This window comes from Cygnus olor, chromosome 14 (assembly GCF_009769625.2).
Source record: "Cygnus olor isolate bCygOlo1 chromosome 14, bCygOlo1.pri.v2, whole genome shotgun sequence".
NCBI lineage: Eukaryota > Metazoa > Chordata > Aves > Anseriformes > Anatidae > Cygnus > Cygnus olor.
In genome coordinates this window covers 4,833,820-4,856,260 of record NC_049182.1, presented here as the reverse complement: position 1 = coordinate 4,856,260, position 22,441 = coordinate 4,833,820, and the positions used below count along the sequence as shown (strand labels likewise).

Sequence of the window (22,441 nt, the reverse complement as noted above, 5' to 3'; positions counted from 1 at the left end):
GCTCATCACCTGGCTGGCTTGCTGGAGACTGCAGGCTTTTTTGGGAGCCAAACTGATGTAATACCATTAGGTTTTCAAAATCAGTCATCAGCGTTTGATCCTGGCCAAGTTCAGCGTAAAAATAGAAACTCCAAATGGTGGCTGCAGTCAGGTCAGAGCAAAACTTAAGTCCCCAGCGGTGTATTCTTCAGCTTCCCCTTATCTGAAACATCTGCTGGAACATGCGTGCGCTGGTGGGGTCTTGCTTGCACCACCACACAGAAGAAACTATTCCTAGCCACGAACCTTCCTCCTCACGTGTGTTCTGCGTGGAAGGAATTTGGCTGTGCGGTTTTGATGTGGCTTGTTTCACTGAGATGCGCTTTTGCTTTGTTGTTTGAAGCATGCAACAACGTGGAGCCTTGGCCCGGGGTTAACGCAAATAATGAAAATAGAAACAGCTCCCTGAGCTGGCCGTGGAAGTCTTTGATGGGCTATTCTTGGCCCTGACTCTTCGTTACGATGATGCTTGTGAGGAAGCGTGTAGAAAACGAGGCAGAGGAGGAGGAAGTGCTTTCTGCATGCTGAAAACTTGCTGGGGGGGAGGAGAGAGGGTTTGCAACAGAAGCGAACTGCTGCTTTTGAAGATCCCAGGAGGAAGAATTTAAGAGCTCTTTTAAAGACGCTGAAATTGAGACTTGTAATAATGCAGCATGGGATGAGCTTTGAAACAGGAAAACTTTGATTTTTATGTTAAAGTTTATTGGTAACATGGAAGCTAAATCTGTTGGTGATACTACTGTGATCGTTGTAAACATGCTCCTAGGACCCGCTTGGCCCTATCCATCTCTTGCTTTATGGTTTGCACGTGGCAGATTGAGCTCTTGGTTTGGGGAAGCTGAGAAACGAAGGGTGGGGAATCCTGCCCCAATGGGCACCAACCAGAGACCGCATCCTCAGATGTGCTCCCATAAAAATAACATTTAAATGCAAAGTATAAGCTTCTTTGCTTGAAGTCCATCGTGTATTTACTCCTGTGCAGTTACTGGGACCTTTTCTAGGTCTACGAGGAGCGGGGTTATTCAGCTGCTCTCCAAGTCCTGTCTTGCCAGTTTCTCTTCTGCAGTTTGTGCGTATTGAGTAATATGCAAAATGATAGAGACTATTTTACATTTTGCTGTGGGATCCTGGATCTGGAACAGCTAATTCTGATTGTAGATAATAAGCATTAGTTTTGAGTACTTCCGCGCTCCAAAAATGCAATTCATCAAAACCCAAGTACTTTGTGTCAGATCTGAATGTTGCACTAGAGATTTTGTAATCCAACATGTCAAACTTGTTTAAATGTGAGCTCGTAACTGAAAACCAAAGGAAGCAATAAGTGCTTCATTATCTTGCTTACCTTATAGAAGTGTCTTACAGTTTTTTGGGGAAAAGAGAAAACGAACGCATTGCTGCAAGCAAAATGCACGACCGTTTCTTGGGCTGTAGAGGTGCTCCCAGCGCATTGCATGAGTTTTTTGGGTTTGCAGGCATGCTGGTATCTTGTAGGGTAAGTTTACTGACTGGCGCAGAGCAGTGCTCCACCCCACCTGCTGAAGAGCTGGGCATCTTGGTCCCTGGGGACTTCTTGCCTCTTCCAGGAGGTGGCTTTGTGCTAGCAAGTACTTCAGCAGAGAAGAGCCTACTTGCACGTGCCTTCTGAAAGAGCTGTCCTTGGGGGTATCTGCTCGTTTGTTCCAGGCAATGATTTGCTTAGGATTTTTTAAACTTTACGAGGTATTTTGAGCGTGCAGAAGCATATAGGTATGATGAACAGAGGTGGTCACTGTTCTCATAAAGAAATGCAAAAGCCTGTGTGCCTATGTGTAGGCACCTGCCTTCTGAAGGGCTTTCAAAGCTACCGTCTCTGCCCAGGATTTGCACTGAAGCAGCTGCCTCAGCGCAGATGTATAAAGCTGAAATCTGCTATGTAAACCTTCCCACCTTGCATATGGCAGCCCGCACAGCTGCCAAAATGTGCATCCTCTTGGTTTAAAAAGAAGGCGGGGAGCACTCTGTACATCTGCTCCTGCCCTGTGCCAGCGCATTATCTGAAAGTAGCCTGAGCAAGAGCAGCCATAACAAAAGGCAAATAGCCCGTGTTTGATGTGAGTGCAGTTGTGGCTTTATTCCAGTCACTTCTTAATTTATATTTCAAATTCAGTTTATCTTCGTGCCCTGGTGACTAAACAAAAGAGCTGTACGCACTTGACTGTTTGAAGAAACTGTCTCTGGGTGTGGGGAAAAAGGGAAAAAATGATTTAAGGGGGTGTGTGTAGGGGGGAATCCAGAGTACTGGGCGAGCAGCACAACCTCACTTGCCTTAAATGTAGCGTGATCGGCACTTTGGTTTGTTTCAACATGTGCCTATATATCATTTCACTCTTTGAATGATCTTGAATATTATTTTTCCCTTTGTAAAAAGCATCCACCCAAGGGAAGAGGAGCCTTTGTTGGCTACAGCTAGGAAAAACACTGAAACAGCCCAAATTTGCCTCTGGTCTTGAGTTGTGCCATCCCAGGCTAATGTATCTCTCGTGTGGGTTTTGTTGCTGGTGGTGAAGGTTACGTTTGGGACACGGACTTGCCCTGTCACCTCGTGTAGGGATGGTTTAAGGCTGTTTCCCCCAGCTCTGCACCCCATCTCATCTCACCGGGAGCCCCTCGTTGTAGCTCAGCTGTAGTTAAAGGAGAGTTTGTGGCGTAAACCTTTGGTGCCCAGGTGCTCTAGCCAAACCACACCACCTCGAATGCTGCCCAGTTGTTCCAGCTTGGGTCCTGGAGCAGCCTTCTTCCCCAGGAGACTGAGCACAGCTCCCCAGCATGTGGTGAGGAGGATGCTTGTGTGCATCCTTGCTCAGGCAGGCTGCGTGGGGGCATATGAAGGGAAATAATTCCTTGCTTGTTCTGTATCTTGAAAGCAACTGGATCACATATGGAGCTGCAAGGAGCTTTCCTCCACTAACAACCAGAGCTTGCTTTCTGGGTGGCTTTTCTACTAACATAAACCGTAGCCCGGGACTTCAGAGTTTTTAGGGCTCTTGGACCAAATTTGAAATGAATCTTGAATTTTTTATTTTATTTTTTTTAATTTGGAAAACCTCTGTAGACTGTAGGTGCTGCATGTTTCCAATCTGTGTCTGGTATTTGCTTTGAATCTTTGGGTCCGTTGGAATCCGGAGCCAAGAAGGTTCATGCAAAACGTTGTGACCCAAAACTGTTTAATCTTCAATCTGTGGTCTCAGAGTCTGCAGTCTGGCCTGAATACCTGATGAGTATCAGCTGAGCAAGCATCGCAGAATCTGACTTCTGTCTATGAACCATAAACCTTTTCCCCAGGGAACAAGAAAGTAAATTGGCCTTTGTGCAGGAACAGCCAGCTAGAGCGGGGCTGCAGCTTCCTAGTGTTCAGCACCAGGCCCTGCGGTACGCTGCAAAGGTCTCCTTCCTTCTAAGTAAAGCCATATGGGAGAAAAAAAAAAAAGGCTTTTCTGAGAGTGGCCGAACCAACCAATTTGTTCAAGCTATTCTTCTGGTTGACTCATTTTTAACCAGAGGAGAAAAACCAAAAAGGGAAGATTGAAGAGAATTTGAAAAATGCCAAAAGGGAAGAATGGGAAACAATGTAAACCACTTCAAGCTCACAAAAATGAAAATTAGAAGAAATGCCAATTGCGTGAGTGGGCAGGCCCTCCAAAATGGTGTAAAACTTGATCTTTTTTTGCTGGCATTTAACACCCACCTTAATTTTGGTAAACACCAATTTACCTTCTGCCCATCAGCAAGGCAGGTGGTCATAATGTTCATAAACTCGTGCAGTTGAAGTAACAGGGCCCAGCAATGCAGCTTCCCAAGTTTGAGAATGTCAGATTTAATTTAATTTTGAGGGGCAAAATAGTGTTTGGTACGCGTGGTGCAACAGACCTGCTTGCCCTGGTACTGATGGATTACTGAATTTATAGGGCGACCCAGTTTGCAGTTACTCAATTTGCAACGGGCAAATTAGTTCAAACAGGGATAATTTACTGCCCTGTGGAGAACTGTGTTATTTGGGCTCTTGACAATATTCTGCGAGCTACAGAACCAATGTTGACTTTAATTTTTCATTTGCTTGCCCGCAGTAGATGACGTGTGGCCACTACCCAGCAGAGCAGCTGAGCCAACCCCGTCCATTTGCTGTGAACTTTTAACCTTGTTTCTGCAGCTATTCCTTAGATGCACCTATCACCTCTTCCTCGTAACGGCTCCAAATAGCAATGTATTTCGTGCTCTTCCTTTGTCTTTGTGTTATTAAATCTGTCATCTCGCTGGAAGGCTCGTGGCGTTGTCAGGGATCGCGCGTTGTGCTCCGCGCTCAGGCTGTTTAGCTTGAACGTGACACGTTGTTTAAAAACAGACCGCTCCATGCTCTGTGTTCGTTCTCCTCTCCAAGCTGTCTTTCATAAAAATGTAAATAAAGAACTCCCAGTACTGATACAGCGGAGCTGGGATGGGTAGGAGAAAAGGCCCAGCGATTGCCCAATTGACATTAATGCAACATAAATCTTAATTATATTGAACAAGCATCAGGCTGCAGGATCTGAGCAGTCGGAGTCGTTAGGGAACAGTTTACAGTTAGCATTTATCTTCAAACAAATTCCCAGGCCTCCTTAATTTCCATCGTAGCCTCCTAATGGGGTTTGAAACTAGACACGTAACTTGGATTTAATGTTTAATGGTATCTGGATCAGGCAGAGATTTTTCTTCCATCGTACGAGCACCGGTCCACCTGAATGAGCCCTGGTGGTGTTCAGGTGCAGCTGCGGCACCTGCGGGTATCTGGCACCTGCTGCCACGTACCTCATCTCATCCCCAGTCTGGTGGCAGCAGCTCTGCTTGCGAAGCTCCTGCAGATATCTCCCACCACGACTTCTGTTGTGCAGACTGGGCTTGGCCACACGTGCGCGGGTCCACGGCCCGGGGCTGCGGCTCGCTGCCGAGTGCCCCAACCGCCCGCTGGAGGTGGCGGTGTCCCTCCTGGTCCCTGCTCAAGTTCTCTCAGCGGAGACTTTTCCAAATTCGGCTGTTGAATGGCAGCAGGATTCCATATGCTCGGTCCAAGTTGTTTTTCCTGCTTTTCCAGTTCGATTTCTTTGACCGATGCTTTTTTTTCAGACAAATACAGCAAGGGGAATGGAAGAGAACGAATTTTATTTTCTCTCTCATCTTTGGTTTGTCTCAATGGTTGCTGCGAGCGTGCTGTACTCATAGGTCCAGGTGTTATTTCTTTTCTTACGAATTCCCTTCTGGAAAAGATAGACTGTAAAGAATTACACGATGTAGGCAATAGTCAATTTTTACCTTATGGTGTGAAGTAGTAAGAAATCCCTTTAAGTTTACTACCGATTTTTGTAGTTGTTTAAACAGAACGTTTGGTTTCTCACACTCGCAATCCTCGGGGCCCAACCTGAGCTTTATGGGAGCTCGGCACGCTCTTGCCCTCTAGCACCAGCCCTCCTCTAACCGAGTTAAAAGCATCGCTACCAACTCATTAGTCCCTCGTTTCAAAACCCAGCCTCTCCTCCAGCTTCATTGGCACATTCCCTGCTCCCAAGAAACGCTGTGCTCCCCCCCTGCCTCTAGCAGCAGAGAAGTAAAACTGTTACGGAGCCGCTCGAGGTGAAGCGCGTCGCGGGACTGCGAGGGATTAAGCCAGCCCCGCGTTTCGAGCAGCCCCCGCAGCGGGTGCAGGGGGAGGCTGGAGGCTGCTGCGGAGGCATTTCGTAATGACAGGGGAAAAGGAGAGGACGGGCACCAACTCCCAGCAGTCGCACAGGGCCTGAGCTGGGCACCGGCACGCTCGGGGTTGGCCCGTTCCCGTGGCTGGCATGGAAAGGGGCTTTTCTGCCCCCCAGGAACCTGCCAGCCAGCTGCTCGAGGAGCTCCCATGGATGTTTTCGACCGACCCCTTGCAGGGTGTGCCCTGGGCTTGTACCTGCAAATTGTCACCTCCGTAGGGAGAGCGGGGACCGGCGTCCTGCCTGCGGTGCCTGCTCAGGGTGTGCTGAGGGACAGAGGGACAGACGGACAGGCGGCTGGTGGGTTTACCCCGACGTTAGAGAGAAGAGCCCCAGGCAGCACCTGGAGGTCCAGTCACACGTTTGGGCACAGAAATGTTTATGCGGAAGGGGAAATCTTGATAGGAGTGCAGGAATATCTAGGGATCTTTGTTTATTGTCCTTTGCACCTAAACGCTAACAAAGCAGCAGAAGGCAGAGGGAGCAGGGTTGTTTCACATATAAAAAGTGAGCTCTTGTTTTTGTTAACGTTGCTGACACCCGGTAAACGCTCCCCAGCGCTGGCTGACTTCCTGCAGAAGGCTACCAGAAGTGGCTTTTTGTCCCCATCCGGCCACGTGTGTATTGAGGGCGCATGGAAGCTGCCAGCTCCCAGCCATGGGAGCCTGCTTCCATCAAAGATTGCAAAACCTTCGCCCGCAGCACAAAGGATGCGATGTTACAGCTGCGTCGGGACCTGGGTGCTCAGTTTGGGCTGCAGCGGCGTTCTGTGTTCTCGTCTACTGCTTACGTGCCTTTTGTCCTTGATTTAAGGACGTGCTGCCCCTTGCAGCTTTTTATTGACCACTTAGCTATTGCTGCCCAGCTGGGTAGGAGAAGAAGCAAATGTTTTATATCTGAAATAGCAGGTGTATGATGGGGTCTAGGCTGCTTCGGCAGTCAACGTGGGAACTTCTGACTTGGATAATGGTTAGGAAGAAAAGATTTCTGTTCCTCACTTTGATCGCTGTTGTGACTTGCAAGATTGCAATTGAGTCCTGGAGCACTTAAGACCCAGTTCCCTTTGCTACCTGGGCAGTGACAATTTCAAAAGCTGCTTCCTAGCTTACCTAGAAGCCTTGCCCCTGTTTTTTCACTAGAGCAATGTATTTTGCCCAGAAGTGTTTGGGATGGTTTGCAGCCTGCTGTTTGTGGTGGCCGGGGAGCTGGGGAGGGCAGGCGGTGGTTTTGGATGTAAAGGGAAGGGTTCGTGGCTGCCCTCTGTGCCCTCTGCCCATCGCTAACCCTCTGCTCTGTTTCCACAGGCCCTCCGGGGAGGCGAGGGAAGCCTGGACGGCGCGGAGAGCCCGGTGAGCATCGCGGTCACCCCACCGCTGTCACGGGGCAGGGCACAAACCTCCCGGTACCGATACCATCACCTCTATCTGACGGGCTGGCTCCTGGTTAAACCGCAGACTGGCCTCATTGGGGAGTCAGATTTTTGCTAAATGCTGGTTTATATTAATACTCCTTTGTCACTTTGATATCTGGTGGGTTTTCTTCTGTCTCGTGGCCTGGGAAAGCACCGATGTTGTGTCAGCTGGGGAGCAGCGCTGCTCGCGTTCTGATTTTAGGTTGGAGAGGGGAGAGATGTGGTTGGCACTGCGCTGTCTAAGGAAAACAGTGACCCCAGTACAGGAATGTACCTAGAAAGCTGCAGGTAGTTTGCAACTACCTCTACTTATCAGAAAACAGATAAAATTTTACACACATTTTCTCTTAAGCCGTTGAATTTTGAGTGAATTAATGGGGACCAGGGAGATTTTTACTTAGCCGGGAGGCTGCTCTGTGCTGCTCGTTGGCTACAGCAAATACCCAGCTGGGTTTTCCAAACACAGAACTTTCTGGCCATCAATTTTTACTTTCCTCTCTGGGGAGAGGGAATCAGGGTTTTGTTTTGCAAGCTATGAGCTGATCTCTGTGGAAGACAGACAGGCATTTCCCTTCTCCTCCATCAATGCTATTTCATGGTGTTTTCTGAGGCATTTTTGCTCCTGAAGTATCGGGAATTACTCGCAGCCAAAAGATGGAAACTGCACTCGCAGGGACAATGAGGGATCCCAGTTCTCTTCATTAAACCCCATTTTCCCAACAGTTGTGCTGTAGGAATAACCACCAGCTGGCTTTGATTTTTGTCATGTTTTTTTGAAACATAACTGTGCTCCTTAAAGCCCTTATTAGAGTACAACATTCAGCCGTGGTGAGGACTGCCGATGAATCTGGAGTATTTATACACAGGTATTTATGTAAACGTTTTCCGAGGTGTCTTCCTTGTCCACAGAAAAATCTGGGAGGCAGCTCTGTTGCTCACAGCGCTGAGCTCAAGCGTGCAGCCTCCTTCTCCCTGCTTCACACGACAGCTTCTGAAGGGCCACTCTCGTCACGCTGCAGCACACCCATAAGTGCTACCCGAGTAGCTCGGTACAGACGCCAGCCACCTCCACGACGGGTGATACACTGGCTCCTGCGTGCCCACACACCCTCAGCGCTGGCTGTGGTGGTACGCCCTTGAAAAACTCCAAGCAAATGCAGAAGGCAGAGCAATTCATACCAGATCAATGCTGTCATTGGGTCGTGGCATCTCGGAAGGCTCGCTGTCGTGTACTGTCACCTGGGAGGTCTGATGTCGCATTGCAGCTGTCTGAGCATCCGTCTGAAGAAGCAGAAGGCTGCCAGGGAGTCAGTGCAGGACCAGCAGGAAAACAAGTCATGAAATAAAGATGCACAAGTTGTTAATAATTGATATTTTTCTGATTTTTTTTTTTTTTTTACGATTGCAAAGGAAAATCAAGGAGAGCGGGATATCACTGGGAAAGGGAGAGCCACAGGGCACATGGCAGCAGCGGCCATTTGAACTGATTTCTTCTGAAGTATTTGGCTGGCAGCAGCAAACACCGCTGTGCATCGCAAGCCACACACATGTGCACAAACACTCGGTGGGGCAAAGCAGCTAAACCCAACTGGTGCGATGCAGCCCCTGCAGACTGCTCTGCTCTGCTCTGCTGTGGATAGAGATGCAGAGAGCAGGCTTCCCTCTGCATATTGGTTTTGGCTGAGCTGCCAGATGTTTGTTTTCATAGAAAGCCTGAATATATATTTCTATATTTGTTGGAGAACCTGACCACACATAAACCAGGTCCTTGTTCCTGTGCTACAGCTGATAAAAGTGAATAAAACTTTGTTTGCCTAGAATGATAGCATCCACCCCCAGGGACCCGACGTGGTTATGGTCTTACAGCCTCCAGACAAACGCTATTGAAGAGCCAGAAGGCTCAGTGCTGATTTCAGCCCTGCCAAAGGGAGCATTTCTTTTTTCTGACAGTTGTTGAAATGGTAACATTGAAAACCTTTTTCTGACTCACATTGAAACTTTCATTTTATATCTTTTATAAACAAGTAGAGAAACTATTAAGAGATCATCCTGTCCCTTTTCAGTCGCACTCTCCTGTTGATTTAAAACAATTCTCAATTCTACTTTTCCTCTACTCTGATGGATTCAGATCATAAAGGAAATTAATCCAACAGCTCTACATTTCTCTAAGCTAGGAATTTGTCATCTTGAAAGCACACCGAGTCAACCATTCTCTACTACAGAAAGAAACAATACCATTAAAGACTCATTTTAAGCTAATTCTATATAAAACTGAACTAGTTGGACTGTTTTGAAATGGGGCAGCGTGGTTGCACAGGCTTCAGAAAGGACTGAAAACCTGAGCGTCCTGTGGCGGCACGGTCGTCCCCGCTGTCATCTCCTCGCTGACCGTAAACACGAAGCCCAGATATGTCGGGGAGCGTTCCTGCGGCTGTCAGTCCAGCTAAACAAAGCCCGGAGTTATGGAGTCGGGCGGTGCTATCTGACCCGCTTTATTTACTCTAGCAGCTGGCTGGCCCTGGGAATCTCTCCTGAGGCTCCAGCAGGGGACCAGCCGGTGCCATGGGGCTCTTGGAGCAGGTCACTCGTGCCCCTGGCAGTACCTGCTCTGCTCCAACACGTCCCCAGCTCCATCAAAATGTGTCAGCACACGCCAGTTCCCCCACCAGCCCTTGAAAGCTTTTAGCTAAGCAGGATTCTCTTCTTTTTGTAAAGGTTGGTCCATGCTGGGGTATGGCTGAAGGATGGATGAATCGTATCCAGGATATGGGAATTTAATCTGGTTACGCGTCCAGGTCTCCATGTAACTGGACTGTGGGCTGGCAGCTTGATCCAGAACTCAGAATCCCTTCAGAACAACCAGGAAGAAAATACATCTGAAATGGGATGTCTCTGACTACATCTTTACTCCCAGCACGTGAAGCAAGATCTGGTTCTGGACGTAAACCTCCCGTCCTGACGGCGTGGTGAGGGCAGTTGGCTCTTTCAGGCACAGAAATTGCCTATATGGGTAGGCCTGGAAGGGTTATCGTTATTTGACAAAGTATTTCTTCACTGGAAAGTGTTGACTTAGCAAAACTTCTGTCTCTGGCAGCGAGTTTTGTTTACAGAAATTTTCTGTTTCAGAAACACTTGTAGGGAAAAGGTTTTGAAATTTTGAAATGGGATAAAACGTCCTTCTCCCCCCCACCCCAACTCTGTTTCCAAATTTACATTACACTGCAGTTGTTTCTTCAGCTTGAACTTCTAGAAAAAAAAAGTTTTGGTACCAAGTAATTTTTTTATTATTCTGCTACATCTCTTCTGTTTACAGAAATATCCCAGTTTGGAACAGGGGAGACTCTAAAGCTCTTTTTAAGGAACGAGAGCAAAGCAGTTTCTGTGCAGAGAAACATGACTTCTCTCCCAGCCCTACACGTACTTAAGCCCCATATTTTACCCATTAAGACTCTTCCAAGCCTTTTGGCCATGCGATTGTACAACCGTAAACGTCCAGTTGTTCTTATTCAGTCAGCGCATGTGTGCGTGCGAGTAAATTGTAGAGGGGCTTTCTATTTATTTGGGAATTTCCAGTGCTCCTTGCGCTTTTGCCATGATTGTTCTTGTGCATATGCCACCGTAGATGGAGGAGTGCTTTGGCTTCTACCGAGCGTTAGGAAAAATCTCATCTGTCCTACATTTGCTCTCAACAGCAAGCCTCTTTGCTAGAACGTGCACCCGCGCTGAGGCACGGACAGGAATTACTGAGGCCAGCAGACAGGGACAGCCGCTTCTTCCCAGTGGTGCAAAGCTGATCCGTGACTTCTGCGTGCTGCAGCTGTCCCCTTCCTCCTTGTCCATGACTTAGTTGCTCCCCTCGCAGCATCCTAGCTCAGTAGCTGTGTGTATAAACACGCAGCACGTGTTTTTGCGGAGATATTTGTGTGGGCATTTGTGAGTTTTGGGTATACAGAGTAACGTTAATGGTAGTCAGTCAGGAAATCTGGGTCACTTAGTTGTAAAAGTTTCTATTTTCCCCTCCCTCTGGCACAACTGTTCAGATTCCTAAGGAATCTTTTGGTGTATCCAAGCATCTCCGTGCCCTGGCAGTTTCGGAGCCTAGCTGGTCCCCGAGCACAGCAGTAACGTGCTGCGCGTAATGGAAAAGTGTGGCAAATTTCCCTCGCTACAGCAAACCAATCATAGACCAAATTTTATGCATTGCAACTTACTTTGTCTGCCCTCCTTTTCCTTCTGAACTAAGCCCCCAGGTTTACTTGTTATCAAATTTCAGATGTACAAAAGCTATTTCTAACTCTTATAATAATTTCTAACTGGTTTCATTCTTTAGGGCTTTAAAAATATTTGATCTACTCAAAATTATTAGCAGGGAATTCTGGCGAATTTCTCTGAAAAGAGCACGTGTCCTGTGCCGTGTGCCTGCACCTAGGAGGTGGCCAGGTCGGGGACAGCCCCTTGGCATGCAGTGAACTTCTGTTTGCTGCTGCCTTGCAAAACGCTTGACTTGCTTCCACAGGAGACAGCTGTCTTGGGGCTGAGCTTTTAGAAAACACGTTCTGCAAGCCAGCACATGATGTTGTTCTTAGAGGGGAAACAAGTTTGGTTCAATAGGTTTCACTTTAAGCCTTAGTGAAGATTTACTGGCCGTGACTGCCGCTGAAGAGGAGCCTAACTCCCCAGGTGTCCCTGGGGAGCATCCTTCGTGGCATCTACAGAGAGCCCTCAGCTTTGAGCCTTGCATTTTAAAGGAGCACTTGCCTGCATGCGCTGGGAGAAAACGGTAGCTGGAAAAAGGAAAAAGGCAGCAAATTCCAAGGAGATTATAATTGGTAGCTGATTGAAATCCCATATTAAAATAATTTCCTGGCCGATTCTTATTTGAGACTTAGTTTTTACTTTTCTACAAAAGGGCTTTTGTGGGTAGCTTGGCATATAAGGGAGTTAATAAATCAGGTTTATGATTCTCAGTTAATAAATTGGCCGAGATCCATTGACTTCTGTATTCACAAGAAATTAAACCAAAGAAAGCACGCTAATAGCCCGTGTGAATTTTAGCACTGAAACTTGGCTGGCCCTGGGTAGGGGGCAGATCTGGAGGTTGTTGCCTCCTCTCTGTGCCCCCCATGCTCTTGGCTGCATGCAGAGCTGGCCACGTTAAGCTGAGAAACACGGGTTACTGGGCTGATTTTTGGCAGCAGGCTCTGCCCGTTGTTCCCTGGTCCCAGTCTTAATTCTCAGGCTTTCAGGGGTTTTCTTATTTAGCTTTTCAACATACGATTTTTTTAAACAAGCTTTAAAAACATTGAATATGTGTTAGCCTGAAACACACTTCTCGTTGTATGTTATAGAATAATACGCGACGAAGAAAGCTGTTTTTTCCTCCGTTTTAATTTTTCCCACATTTTTTTCTTTTTTAATTGTGATTTGTTTCTGGTTTGGATCAGACAGGAAATGGAGCATGAAGGAGCCCAAATCGGAGAGCTTTAGGATGCCTCACAAACGGGAGTGAAACATGGCTTGCATTAGGCCGGGGGCTCAGCGTTCACCTCCGGGTAGCGCCGAGCAGGGCGAACGCTGGGGAAGCTGCAGGAATCAGTCTGGCACGTGGCAGGGACCCCTGCCCTGCAGGGGAACGCAAATTTTTGTTATTTATTACTGTTTATTAACTGCTGCTAACCACAGCTTCAGGCTGTGATACTGGTACACGCAAACCTACTGTAGGAGGTGTTTTTTTCCCCCTGGATTTAACGCATTGTGCATCGGCCGCTCCGCTGGCTCTGAGCACGGCAAAGCCCCCAGGCAGGATGCACAGAGCATCCTGCACATGCAGGAGCTTGGTGTTGTGACATGCTTTGAGGTCGGGGGCCTGAATGACAGTGACATTTGGGATCTGTGCATCACTCTGGACTCGAGGGCAGCCGTAGCAACATCCTCACCAGGTGCTCTGTGGTTGCACGTGGCGCTCTGGGTGCTGAATGCAAGCAATGCCTCATGAAGTGCCCAAGGCCTCGCACGGGGCAGAGAAGGGAGTCACACTGGGAAAAGGGTGTAGGAACGGGGTCTTACGGCTGCTGTAAGTGCTGCCCTGCCACCAGTGGGTGAGACGGTCCCGCACGGGAGCGGGCGGGTGGCGTTGAGTGCGTCCAGAAAGTCATCGCGTTGGGACTGAACCGAGAAGTACTGCGACTTCCTGATTTTTCCCCTATTATGTGCTTTTGTTGTAGATTATACTTCATAATTAAGTGACTCTTTTCTTTGTTTTTCTTTTTGTTTTCCAGGACCTGCAGTAAGTATCGTGGATTTTACTGTTGGATCAACAAAGTTAAGGCTGCCCCTTCCCCCTCCCCTTCCTTTCTGTGTCGTTGCAAAAGCACAGCATTTTTTGGTAGAGGTGTGTCTAGCAGCACAATTGGTACCAGATGCTGCTGTATTTTTTTCACAATTGTAGACAAATGGTGTGGGGGGAGTTTTTAAATGTTTAACTTGCTGCCCTCAGGGACTTCCAGTAATTTTAAACCAAGCAAATATTCAGTAAAGAGTTTTCCCTGTAAAGCGTCTTTACTCAGCTTCCATTTAGCTGAACGAGTGCTGTACTAATATTTTAACGTTTTGGTGGGATTTTTAGTCCTAAAGCTCTGTCTCGCTTTTCTTATCTGTTGCGTTTCCATCGCTTAGTATGGGTTTGGTAGGGTCGCAAAGGGAGCTGGAGGGAAAGACGTAGCTCGCTTGCTTCTCTTTGAAGTCTTGGGGAGAGTAACGAGCATTCCTCCCAGTGCGACCAGAAAATTTATGGGGAATTTGTTGTTTGAAGGGGTAATAGTTGAAAATGTGTCAACTCCTCTTTCCAAATGTTCAGACGTGCCTTGCGCTGTGCCACCACCACATCCAAATCTGATGTTCTCCCGCTGCTTTTGGAGTGAGAATACAGCGTTTCGCTTGGGCCCTCTGAGCTTCTGAGGGATTTTTGAAGAGAATTTATGGGCGTTAGGTGCTTCTGTTTTCCTTCTACCTTTCTTCCCCCAAAGCCGGAGAAGGAGGAGAGGGTGCAGGCTGTTGGCAGCCGCGTGTTCCCTTGTTCACCGTTGCATTAACAGAGATGTTTCTTCACGTCACTCTTCTTATAGAGCCTCACTGGGTTAAAACAGGATTGTTTCAGGAAAAAAAAAAAGTTTTCTAAGTATTCCTGGGCTAATTAATTTCCAGCTCTGTACATCTGTTTAGAGGCCAAAAGCTGACAGGGAAATGCATGTGGAGCACAGGGGCTGTCACAGCGCCATGGCTGTGCTTCTCCTGGGATGGACGCCGCCACCGGTGGGGTTAGTTCATGGCTGTTAGCTCTTGGAAATTTTGCTTCTATTTCAAGTTTATTTTTTTTTGTCCAAAGAGGGAGTTGAGTTAAATTATTATTTGGCCAGGTTTTGAAGAAGCAAATCAGGGAAATTTAAGACTTAATGGCTTGGACTTGACCGTTCTTTGAGATCTGAACACATTTGCACTAAAAGTTGTGCCCAGCACTAGCAATAAATCCAAGATACTGACTGGCTCGAGAAACGCAAACAAACGAATTTTCCCTGTTAGTTTGTGTTCCAAAACTTAGTCTGTCAATGAATTAATTTTCCTGTAAATATTCCGTAATTAAAAACTGCAACAGAGCCTTTCTACCCACACAATAAAAATGACTCCGTGGGTTTGTGAAATGTTGGTTCTGGGGGCATTCACGGGGCGAGCACCATCCGAAGGGGAATGGGGTAAAGTCCTGCAGCCGCGTGCTGCTGGGGGGCATTTCGGGTGTTGGGGCCGGGCCCTGCGCTGCTTCTGCAGGGTGGTGGTGTCATTCCTCTCTGCAGCTCATGCAATTCGACTTAATTTGAAAAGTATTTTTAATTTCTTGCTCAGTGGCAGGTTACAAATGAAGAGGATATAGGCTATTCAACTCTCCGTATATATACATATATATATATATGTCTTTGAAGGGACTTCCCATAAATTACTTTGGCTATTTAAAATGGGTTTATTTAACCATTTCAGCTCTGCTCCTGCTGTTATCAGGGGCTGTTATCAGCCCACACACGGCTAACTGTGTTACGCTTCTTCACGTGTGCTCTGCTCACTTCTGGTGTATGCGGCATAGGCAACATATGGCGCACTCCTAATTTTTCTTTGTCTCTCCTTGGTTTCGTTTCCTGGTTCCCACGGCACGATTGAATTGCAAAGGGAGCGCAGGGGAGATTTAACACAAACAAGACATTTTTCTCTCCCCTTGCCCTTCTTTAAGAGACAACTCCTGTTTTAGTTCATTTACAAAAATAATAATAATCCTGCATTTTTAGTTTAAGTAGCATTTGCCAGGGACTTCTTTAAACATAATATATAATAAAAGTCCTAGAACCCACAGAACCACAATATTATTTTATTTCAACAGTACTGCATTTGACTCTATTAGTTTCTTCTGTTTCTTGATTTTGTCCATAAGGAGTTGATTACATCTTACATGTACGGCATCACACGCTGCTAAAACTGTATCCTTAATTCCGTTGTTCCCTGGTAGCAGTTGTTCTGGTATTTCATTTTGGCTGTCATAAGCTAGCTGTGTATATGAAATTATTAGAATTTGTGGTGCAGGATTTGTGGCTGTTGGATGATTGATCATCCTGTCTGTGAGTGAGGGGTATTCTGCTGCGATGTGCTATAAAACCTCTGTTTCAGAGGGTATTAAAATCACATGCTGGGTTTCAATTTCTACAATTGAAGGATAGACTTACCACATAGTGTAATTAAACATTTACAGTCCCAGATATTAACAGACACTTTATGTATTAGCATACTGACTGGGGAGCTCACCAGCGAGAGAGTTACAAGTGTTTCCTATTTGTGTGTGTGCTCCAGTGCCATACGTCTCCATAAAAATCTCGCTGTATGTTTTATCCCAAGACTGTAATTTGTTAAATAGGTGGTTGTTGAAGTCAGTGTTGTTTCTGGATGAATCAATAATGCTGCAGGAGGCATTCAGAGCTTCGGGGCACTTAGCAAGAAGCGAGAACCACCGTACCGCGTAGGAGCCAGCTGCCAGAGCTGCTCATGCCATAAGAAATGGATGAATCTCCCTGCGTATCTGCAGCATGCTGACATAACCTATGTTTATAGTAGCATATGACACTGCTGTACCAGACGCAAGCTTTACTGCCTACTTGTGTACCAGCTAATGCTTAACAGCTCCTTCCCGGATATCTGCCTTACGTCTGGCTTGCAGCAGGCTCTCTGCAGCCCCGTGCAGTGCCGCCAGCATAGCTCCTGGTGTGTTTACAGCAGCTCGAGCTGTAAATGCCTTTGGGAACCCTCTGAGGGGAGAAGAAAAGGCGAAATACCCTGGGTGGGTTGTATTTTTCTCTGCTGATCTTGCAGGTGTTGTTAATGACTTACGGTCTCTCCCCGGAGCATCCTCTTCTTTCTGCTTCATTGCAAACAGAAGTGAGGTTTAGCTGGGAGAGCCTCATCCTCGAGGAAATGAATCGGTCTGAGAGGGGGAAACCTGCACTGGACCAGGTGCTGCAGCAGGAGTTTAACACTCAGCAGTCAGCAGTGAAACCTCTCCTCAGCATGTGGGATGGAGCTATGGGTGCACTGCCAGGATCTGGCCGATTGCTGGGGCAGCGGGGTTGGGTGCGAGTTGGCAAAACCCTCGGTAAGTAGCCAAAGTGAAGCACAAGGTCAAAGTCTGGGGAAATGGGCTGTAGGCGTGACCTTTTTGAGAGGAAAACTGCCCTGAGAGGTTCCTCTGGAGGGAGTTCATCCCTGGGGCCAGCTGGGGAGCTGATGACCCCGATCCTACCTGCTGCAATGTGCTGTTGTGCTGCTACAGGTGCATTGACTGACTTGTTATCTTGCTTGTTCCCCACCACAGGGGCAGTCAGGACGCGATGGTTATCCGGTAACTCTGCTATTCCTTTTATTTTTATTCTCTTTTAATCTGCACTCTGTGATCCTATCTGACTTTTCCATGACACTTGATTTTCTTTGCGTGTCTTGATCTTTTTTTTGCCTTCTTTCCTCCCTTTTCATCGGTGATAGCCTTTTGAGAAGTTCAGCCCTAAAACTCGGGAACCTATGCAATATTCTCCAGTAATGGTTACACGGATGAAAGGCTTGAACTCTTTCATGGTATTTCATGTTTTTTCAGTGGCGATGAATTTCACAGTAGGTTGGGGCCCCACCGACTGTTTGTGAGAGAAGCAGCTTGGTGTAAGGGGCTGGAGGAGAAGCCATGTGGAGGTCAGGAAGGGGGGGGACACGGGGCTCTGTCTCCCCCAGCAGCACCAGCCTGCACCAGGGGGCTCACCATGCCCGTGGGGCCTTGGCAGAGCAAGGAGGGCTCAAAAACGCACAAGCAGCTTGCTGGGAGCTGAGTTTAAGGGGGGAGACCTTGCTTCAATCGGCCCATTTAATAGCAGTTTTAGGGTGGCTTCCTGCTCTTGCAGGATGTGGCTAGCCACTGATGGATGAGCAGTGCTCTTGACCGGAGGTAGGTTTGCCCCCTTCTTCTCTGTGTTGGTGATATTCCAGCAAAGCTTGTGCCTGTGGTTGGGTCGTGGAGCTCTGAAAATCAGAAATGCTGAGATGAAATAGCGATTTTTCCCTAGGACAGAGCATGCGCCCCAGCCTGTCCTGGTGGGTGGCCCCAGCTCTGTGCTGAGTCCAGGTCCCGGTGAGGGATTGTGCTGCTGCTCCAGCTCTCCTGGATGGTGCTGAGGGCTGACAGTGACCTCCAGCTCTGCCGCCACACGTGCACTAGGAAAACAGCTTTAACATTGCTAAAAGATTTGTTCATTCACCCCCTCTCTCCTTGCTCCCTGGGACCTGCAGTCCAGACAAGCTCAGATGCTGGTTTTATTCCTGGCTGTGCAGAACTGTGTGAGCCCAGCCCAGCAAACAGTGAGTTACTGCACCTACGTGCCTGTGGCTGCACTAAGTAGCTTTATCTAATAAGGAGGTGATAATAATTGCATTTCCAAAGCAATACATATACCTGAATGGCAAAACTCAGCATAAAGCAGACTTCAGAGTCTAATTCAGCAAAAGCATATGGAGAGACTTTATTACATCCAGTTGCTTAGTCAAACTGATTTAATTAGTTCCCTTCAGGCTGATCAAATAAACTCTGAGCAGGTAAAAATTCAGCAGATGGATTTGGTCCTCATCCCAGCTGTGGTTGCCTCCATTAAAGAGTTCAGGGCTGGCGGAGGGGGGTGAGCAGGGCTCCAAAGCTCAGCCTGCGCTGCAGGGGTGATGCTCTGGATGTCCTCTTGGGAGAGCACTGCGTGTGGGTGGGCGCTGCCTGGGGTGGAGCTGGGCACTGGCACGTCTGGAGGTGTCTCTAATGTGGCAAACCTCAACCCAGTCCTGTGAGCGGATGCAGGGATGTTGTGCGTTGTTGCACGCATTTCCTGATCGTTCCTAAAATTTCCCTCCTTCCGTGCTTTCTGCAGTTCCTTACCAAAATTGCGTAAAACTTGAACTGTGAGCAAATGCAGAAGTAAAGTGGAAATTAAATGGTGTTTGGGATCAGAGATGGATGTGGTAACGCTTCCACCTCCTGGGTAGCAGCGCTTTGATTTTCTTTGTGAGCTGCTGGTGTTTAAGCGAGTTGAAAATAATTGAAGCTTTACTTGGATGAAGTGAATCAGAGCTCTAGAGACAGGCCCGAAGACAAAATAGCATTCATAAGATGCTTTTAATCTTTTGATAGTTAACATCGTAAGGGGAGGGGTATGGGCCCTAAAATTAAACTTTACTGCAGAAACAATTTCTACTTTATGAGCTCTGTAGGTTCGTTATTGTTTTATAAACCCCAGAGAACTGGTTTCTATTTTTAGGGTTACGGCATGCCCTACTATTACTGCAGTAGCAGACCTGGGTTTGTTGATTTTTTCCAGTCTTGTTCATCTCAGTTTTGAAATCCTGTTGAACGTGGATCACAACATGTCTAGTGTAGCTTTGTATGGACCGAGGGATGCACAGGTCTGTCTTCTCCCTTTCTCCCCCCAGTTTCAGCCAAATTTGACAGGAGACTGTGGGGGTTAGTTTACTGTGAACTTCTGATATTGGGGCAGGTTAAGGGAAAGTGAGCATTTTTGATGACTGGTGACAAGGCATGAACTTGCGCTGCTGTACGTGTGCCTCTGCTCTACCAAATGCTTAGAGGGTGCTGCGGATTGCGCTGGGAGTCTTTCTGTTTCTTTTCTGAAAGTTGTGATTCTGCCTTCTGTCAGCTCCCTTCCCCGCTCAGGTCTGCAGGGTTCAGAGCATCGACGTGTGAAGCCCAGAAGGTGCTCAGCTACCACAGCAACAGGGAGAGCAGGTAGGCTCTTAGATGGTTTGAGCAGGTCTTTTAATCCAGCTGGGCTTTTAGACTTATGTTCAACAGTTAAGCATGTGCCAACAATAACGAGTCTTGCTCTAAATCCCTTCTGGTTTCGAGTATCAGGATCAAGTGAACGAAGTGGAAATAGAGCAGGAGCCCTCTGCAGTTACGGGCTTTAAGTGCAGCAGCTCAGGTTGTTTCTCCCAGTGAGCTGGGGCTCGTTGGCCAGGCACGACCCTGGTCAGGACAAGCCTTTGAGCTGTGTTAGTGCAGCTGCATGGAGGGCACGGGAGCTCTTTTGTCTCTCTGGCCCCGGTGTTCAGTTCCCATCTTGCTCTCCTGTGCTGGATGTCATCGTCACCTGCAGCCACGTATGGGACATTGCTGGGGCTGGAGCAGGTGACCGCCTGCTGCCGCACAGTCCCTGCTTCCAGGCCTTTCTGGGACGTTCACCTGCAAATTTTGGATCAAGAGGGACAGGAATGTCATTCTTAACAACTTGGATAACTAATATATTTCTTCTCTAAACTCCTGTGACAAAGTCCGCTCTGGGCTGCACAACACAGTGGAGGCTGCACCGTCCCACCACTGGTATGTTCGCAGGGAAGGCAGCAAGGAGAGAACCTATCGTGTTTTGGATAAAAGATGGCACGGCGAGGATGACGTCTCAACCATCTCTGTTCAGAAGGTCCAGAGCGCACACGGGGAAGCTGTGGCTTCTCCAAAATGTAGCCAGTGACTGCAGCACGGGGGGCATTTGTGTACGTGAGAACCCAATGAGCCATTTTCTATCAAGGCTTTAAGAAATGCAGGACCAAGGCAGTGCCACTGCTGCCCTGCCAAGAAATACACAGCGTTTTGTGTGCAGGTTGGCCCCAAGCAGGCAGAGTGCTGCGAGGACTGGGTTAGGAGGTGCAGCGGGTGCGGGAATGCACAGTGAGCTGCCCGGTCTCACCGTGGGGGACAGTGGATGGGCCAGCACCATTTTATGAACAGGGCATCGCTGTGTCCATGAGCACCCTGCTCAGGGACCTCCCATCAGCTGTGGGGACAGTGCTGGGGCTCTGGTTGTCCCCGCTGTGCGTGCTGTGAGCGGGCACAAGTGGGTGCTGTGTTTTCCCTGCTGCCCTGGAAGCATTGCTGAGCATGGCCGTGGGCAAGACACCAGCTACTGCTGCTCAAACTTCATTGTTTCACTCTGGTGCTCCCCTCGCCAGTATTCTGAAGAGATGACAGCAGCCTTTGGATCAGATTGATGAGCAAAATTTGGCTGACGCTCCCGGTGTTTGCCAAAAGAGTGCCCAGCCCCGAACCGAAGTGCAGCCCCAGAGTTGGATTCAGAGTTTTTGCACAGCTGTGCTGGAGCAGAAGAAAAGCAGATGTGCAGCCGAGATGACGACCAAAATGTGTTTCTTGCTGGGCAGAACGAGGCGCTGGGGCTGTTCCTGGGACTTGCCCCGAGCTGCACTTTCCGGGATGAGGATCCCCCTGAAGCAGCGGTGCGGGTGAGCGGGAGGGTGGCAGCATCAGAGCCGGTGTTGTCCCCACACTGCCCGTGATTTAGTGGCTGAGAGGGAACCCACGTGGCCGAGCAGCTCACCTCGCCGTGCTGTGTGCTCGGCGCGATGGGGACACTGCTCCTCAGGGCTGCGGAGGAGCAGAGGGGCTGGCTTTGCAGAGGGCTGGCACAGGGGTGCTCTCGGCTGCTTACGTTAGCGGCGCGGACAGCCGCATCTGGGGAGGATGGAAAACAGAAAAATGAGGACCAGATGGAAGAGCTGTACTGGAAGGAGGCTTTCCAGCTGACCTTTCGGTGCAGGCGGATCTTCCTATTATGTAGCCGCTTGCTGGAACCAAATAATCCATGGAGGTAAAATGCAGTGGCTGGGTGGTGCCTTTAGCTGCCTGCCCTCGTCCCGTTCCCCTGCCCCACGTGGGGATGGTTTTCTCCTTGCCTTCAAACTACTCAGCTGTCCTCCTGCACAGTATTTCTCCTCTTCCCTAGTGAGCTGTTGCATTTGCTGCTCACCAGGAACCGTTTCCTTCCCTCTTCCCATCCACCAGAGAGGCCTTCTGGAGCCCAAGTCTCTGAAGAGTTTCATCTGCCTCTAACTCATCTCTCCCAAAGTCAGTCTCCACTCCGGCATCCAAACGTGACATCCCGAGTGGAGAGTTGTCACTTCAAGTGGGAAGAAACCAAAGGAACGAAGTTGATTAATGAGGCAAATTACTTCATGTGCATGTCTTCATTAATAAAAAGCAGAGCTGGGAATAGACTTTGCAGAAAAATTGTGATATGAAACAGAGTTGTCTCCTACTTTATATGTTTTCCTTGGAATATTATCATCTATTTTTAGTTGAGCAGAGTGTTATTCATTTGGTTCATCTAGTATATGTTTGCCTTTGAATTTTGTAAATCATTTGTGTTGCCTGAAAGAGCCTCAGCGTTGTTCTGCCCATCTCTTGCAAAGGTGGGAGCTCTTCAGGGAGGCAGGGAAGGAAAATGCCTCAAGTTCTGCATGCTTAGAAGTAAGGCAGCTTCTTACTCAAAATAATTCAGTATTGAGTAACAACATCCTTTTCTAATGACCAATAACTACGCCATGATGAGTCAGTGGAGTTCTGGTAAAGGAGAGCATCTCGTTTTCTGTTTTTTAACGATGTGTTTTGTGATAGGGGCCCTTTGAACCCTCGTTGCATGCTGGCACTGTGCTGGATGGTCTCTGAAAACAACACACTTTGCACTGGTGCACCTTGCAAGGAATAATTGCTCAGTCACGACTGAAATATTCTTGCACAGGGTATTCTCACGTATTTATGGTCTACCTCAGGCTAAGGAGCTGGTGGAGCTAAGTAGCTCAGCATCTTCAGGAA

General features: G+C 48.1%; 1 protein-coding gene across 3 annotated transcripts in view; it reads left to right on the top strand.

Annotated features, from left to right (window-relative positions):
- Positions 1-22,441, top strand: part of COL23A1 (collagen type XXIII alpha 1 chain) — a 174,805-nt gene that overhangs the window by 117,864 nt on the left and 34,500 nt on the right. For 2 of the 3 annotated variants that reach the window (XM_040573776.1, XM_040573778.1), the window contains 3 exons: positions 7,103-7,147; positions 13,488-13,495; positions 17,111-17,137. In XM_040573776.1, the coding sequence (XP_040429710.1) occupies positions 7,103-7,147; positions 13,488-13,495; positions 17,111-17,137 (80 nt within the window). The remainder of the gene's footprint in view (positions 1-7,102; positions 7,148-13,487; positions 13,496-17,110; positions 17,138-22,441) is intronic. The other variant, XM_040573777.1, reaches the window with a different exon arrangement.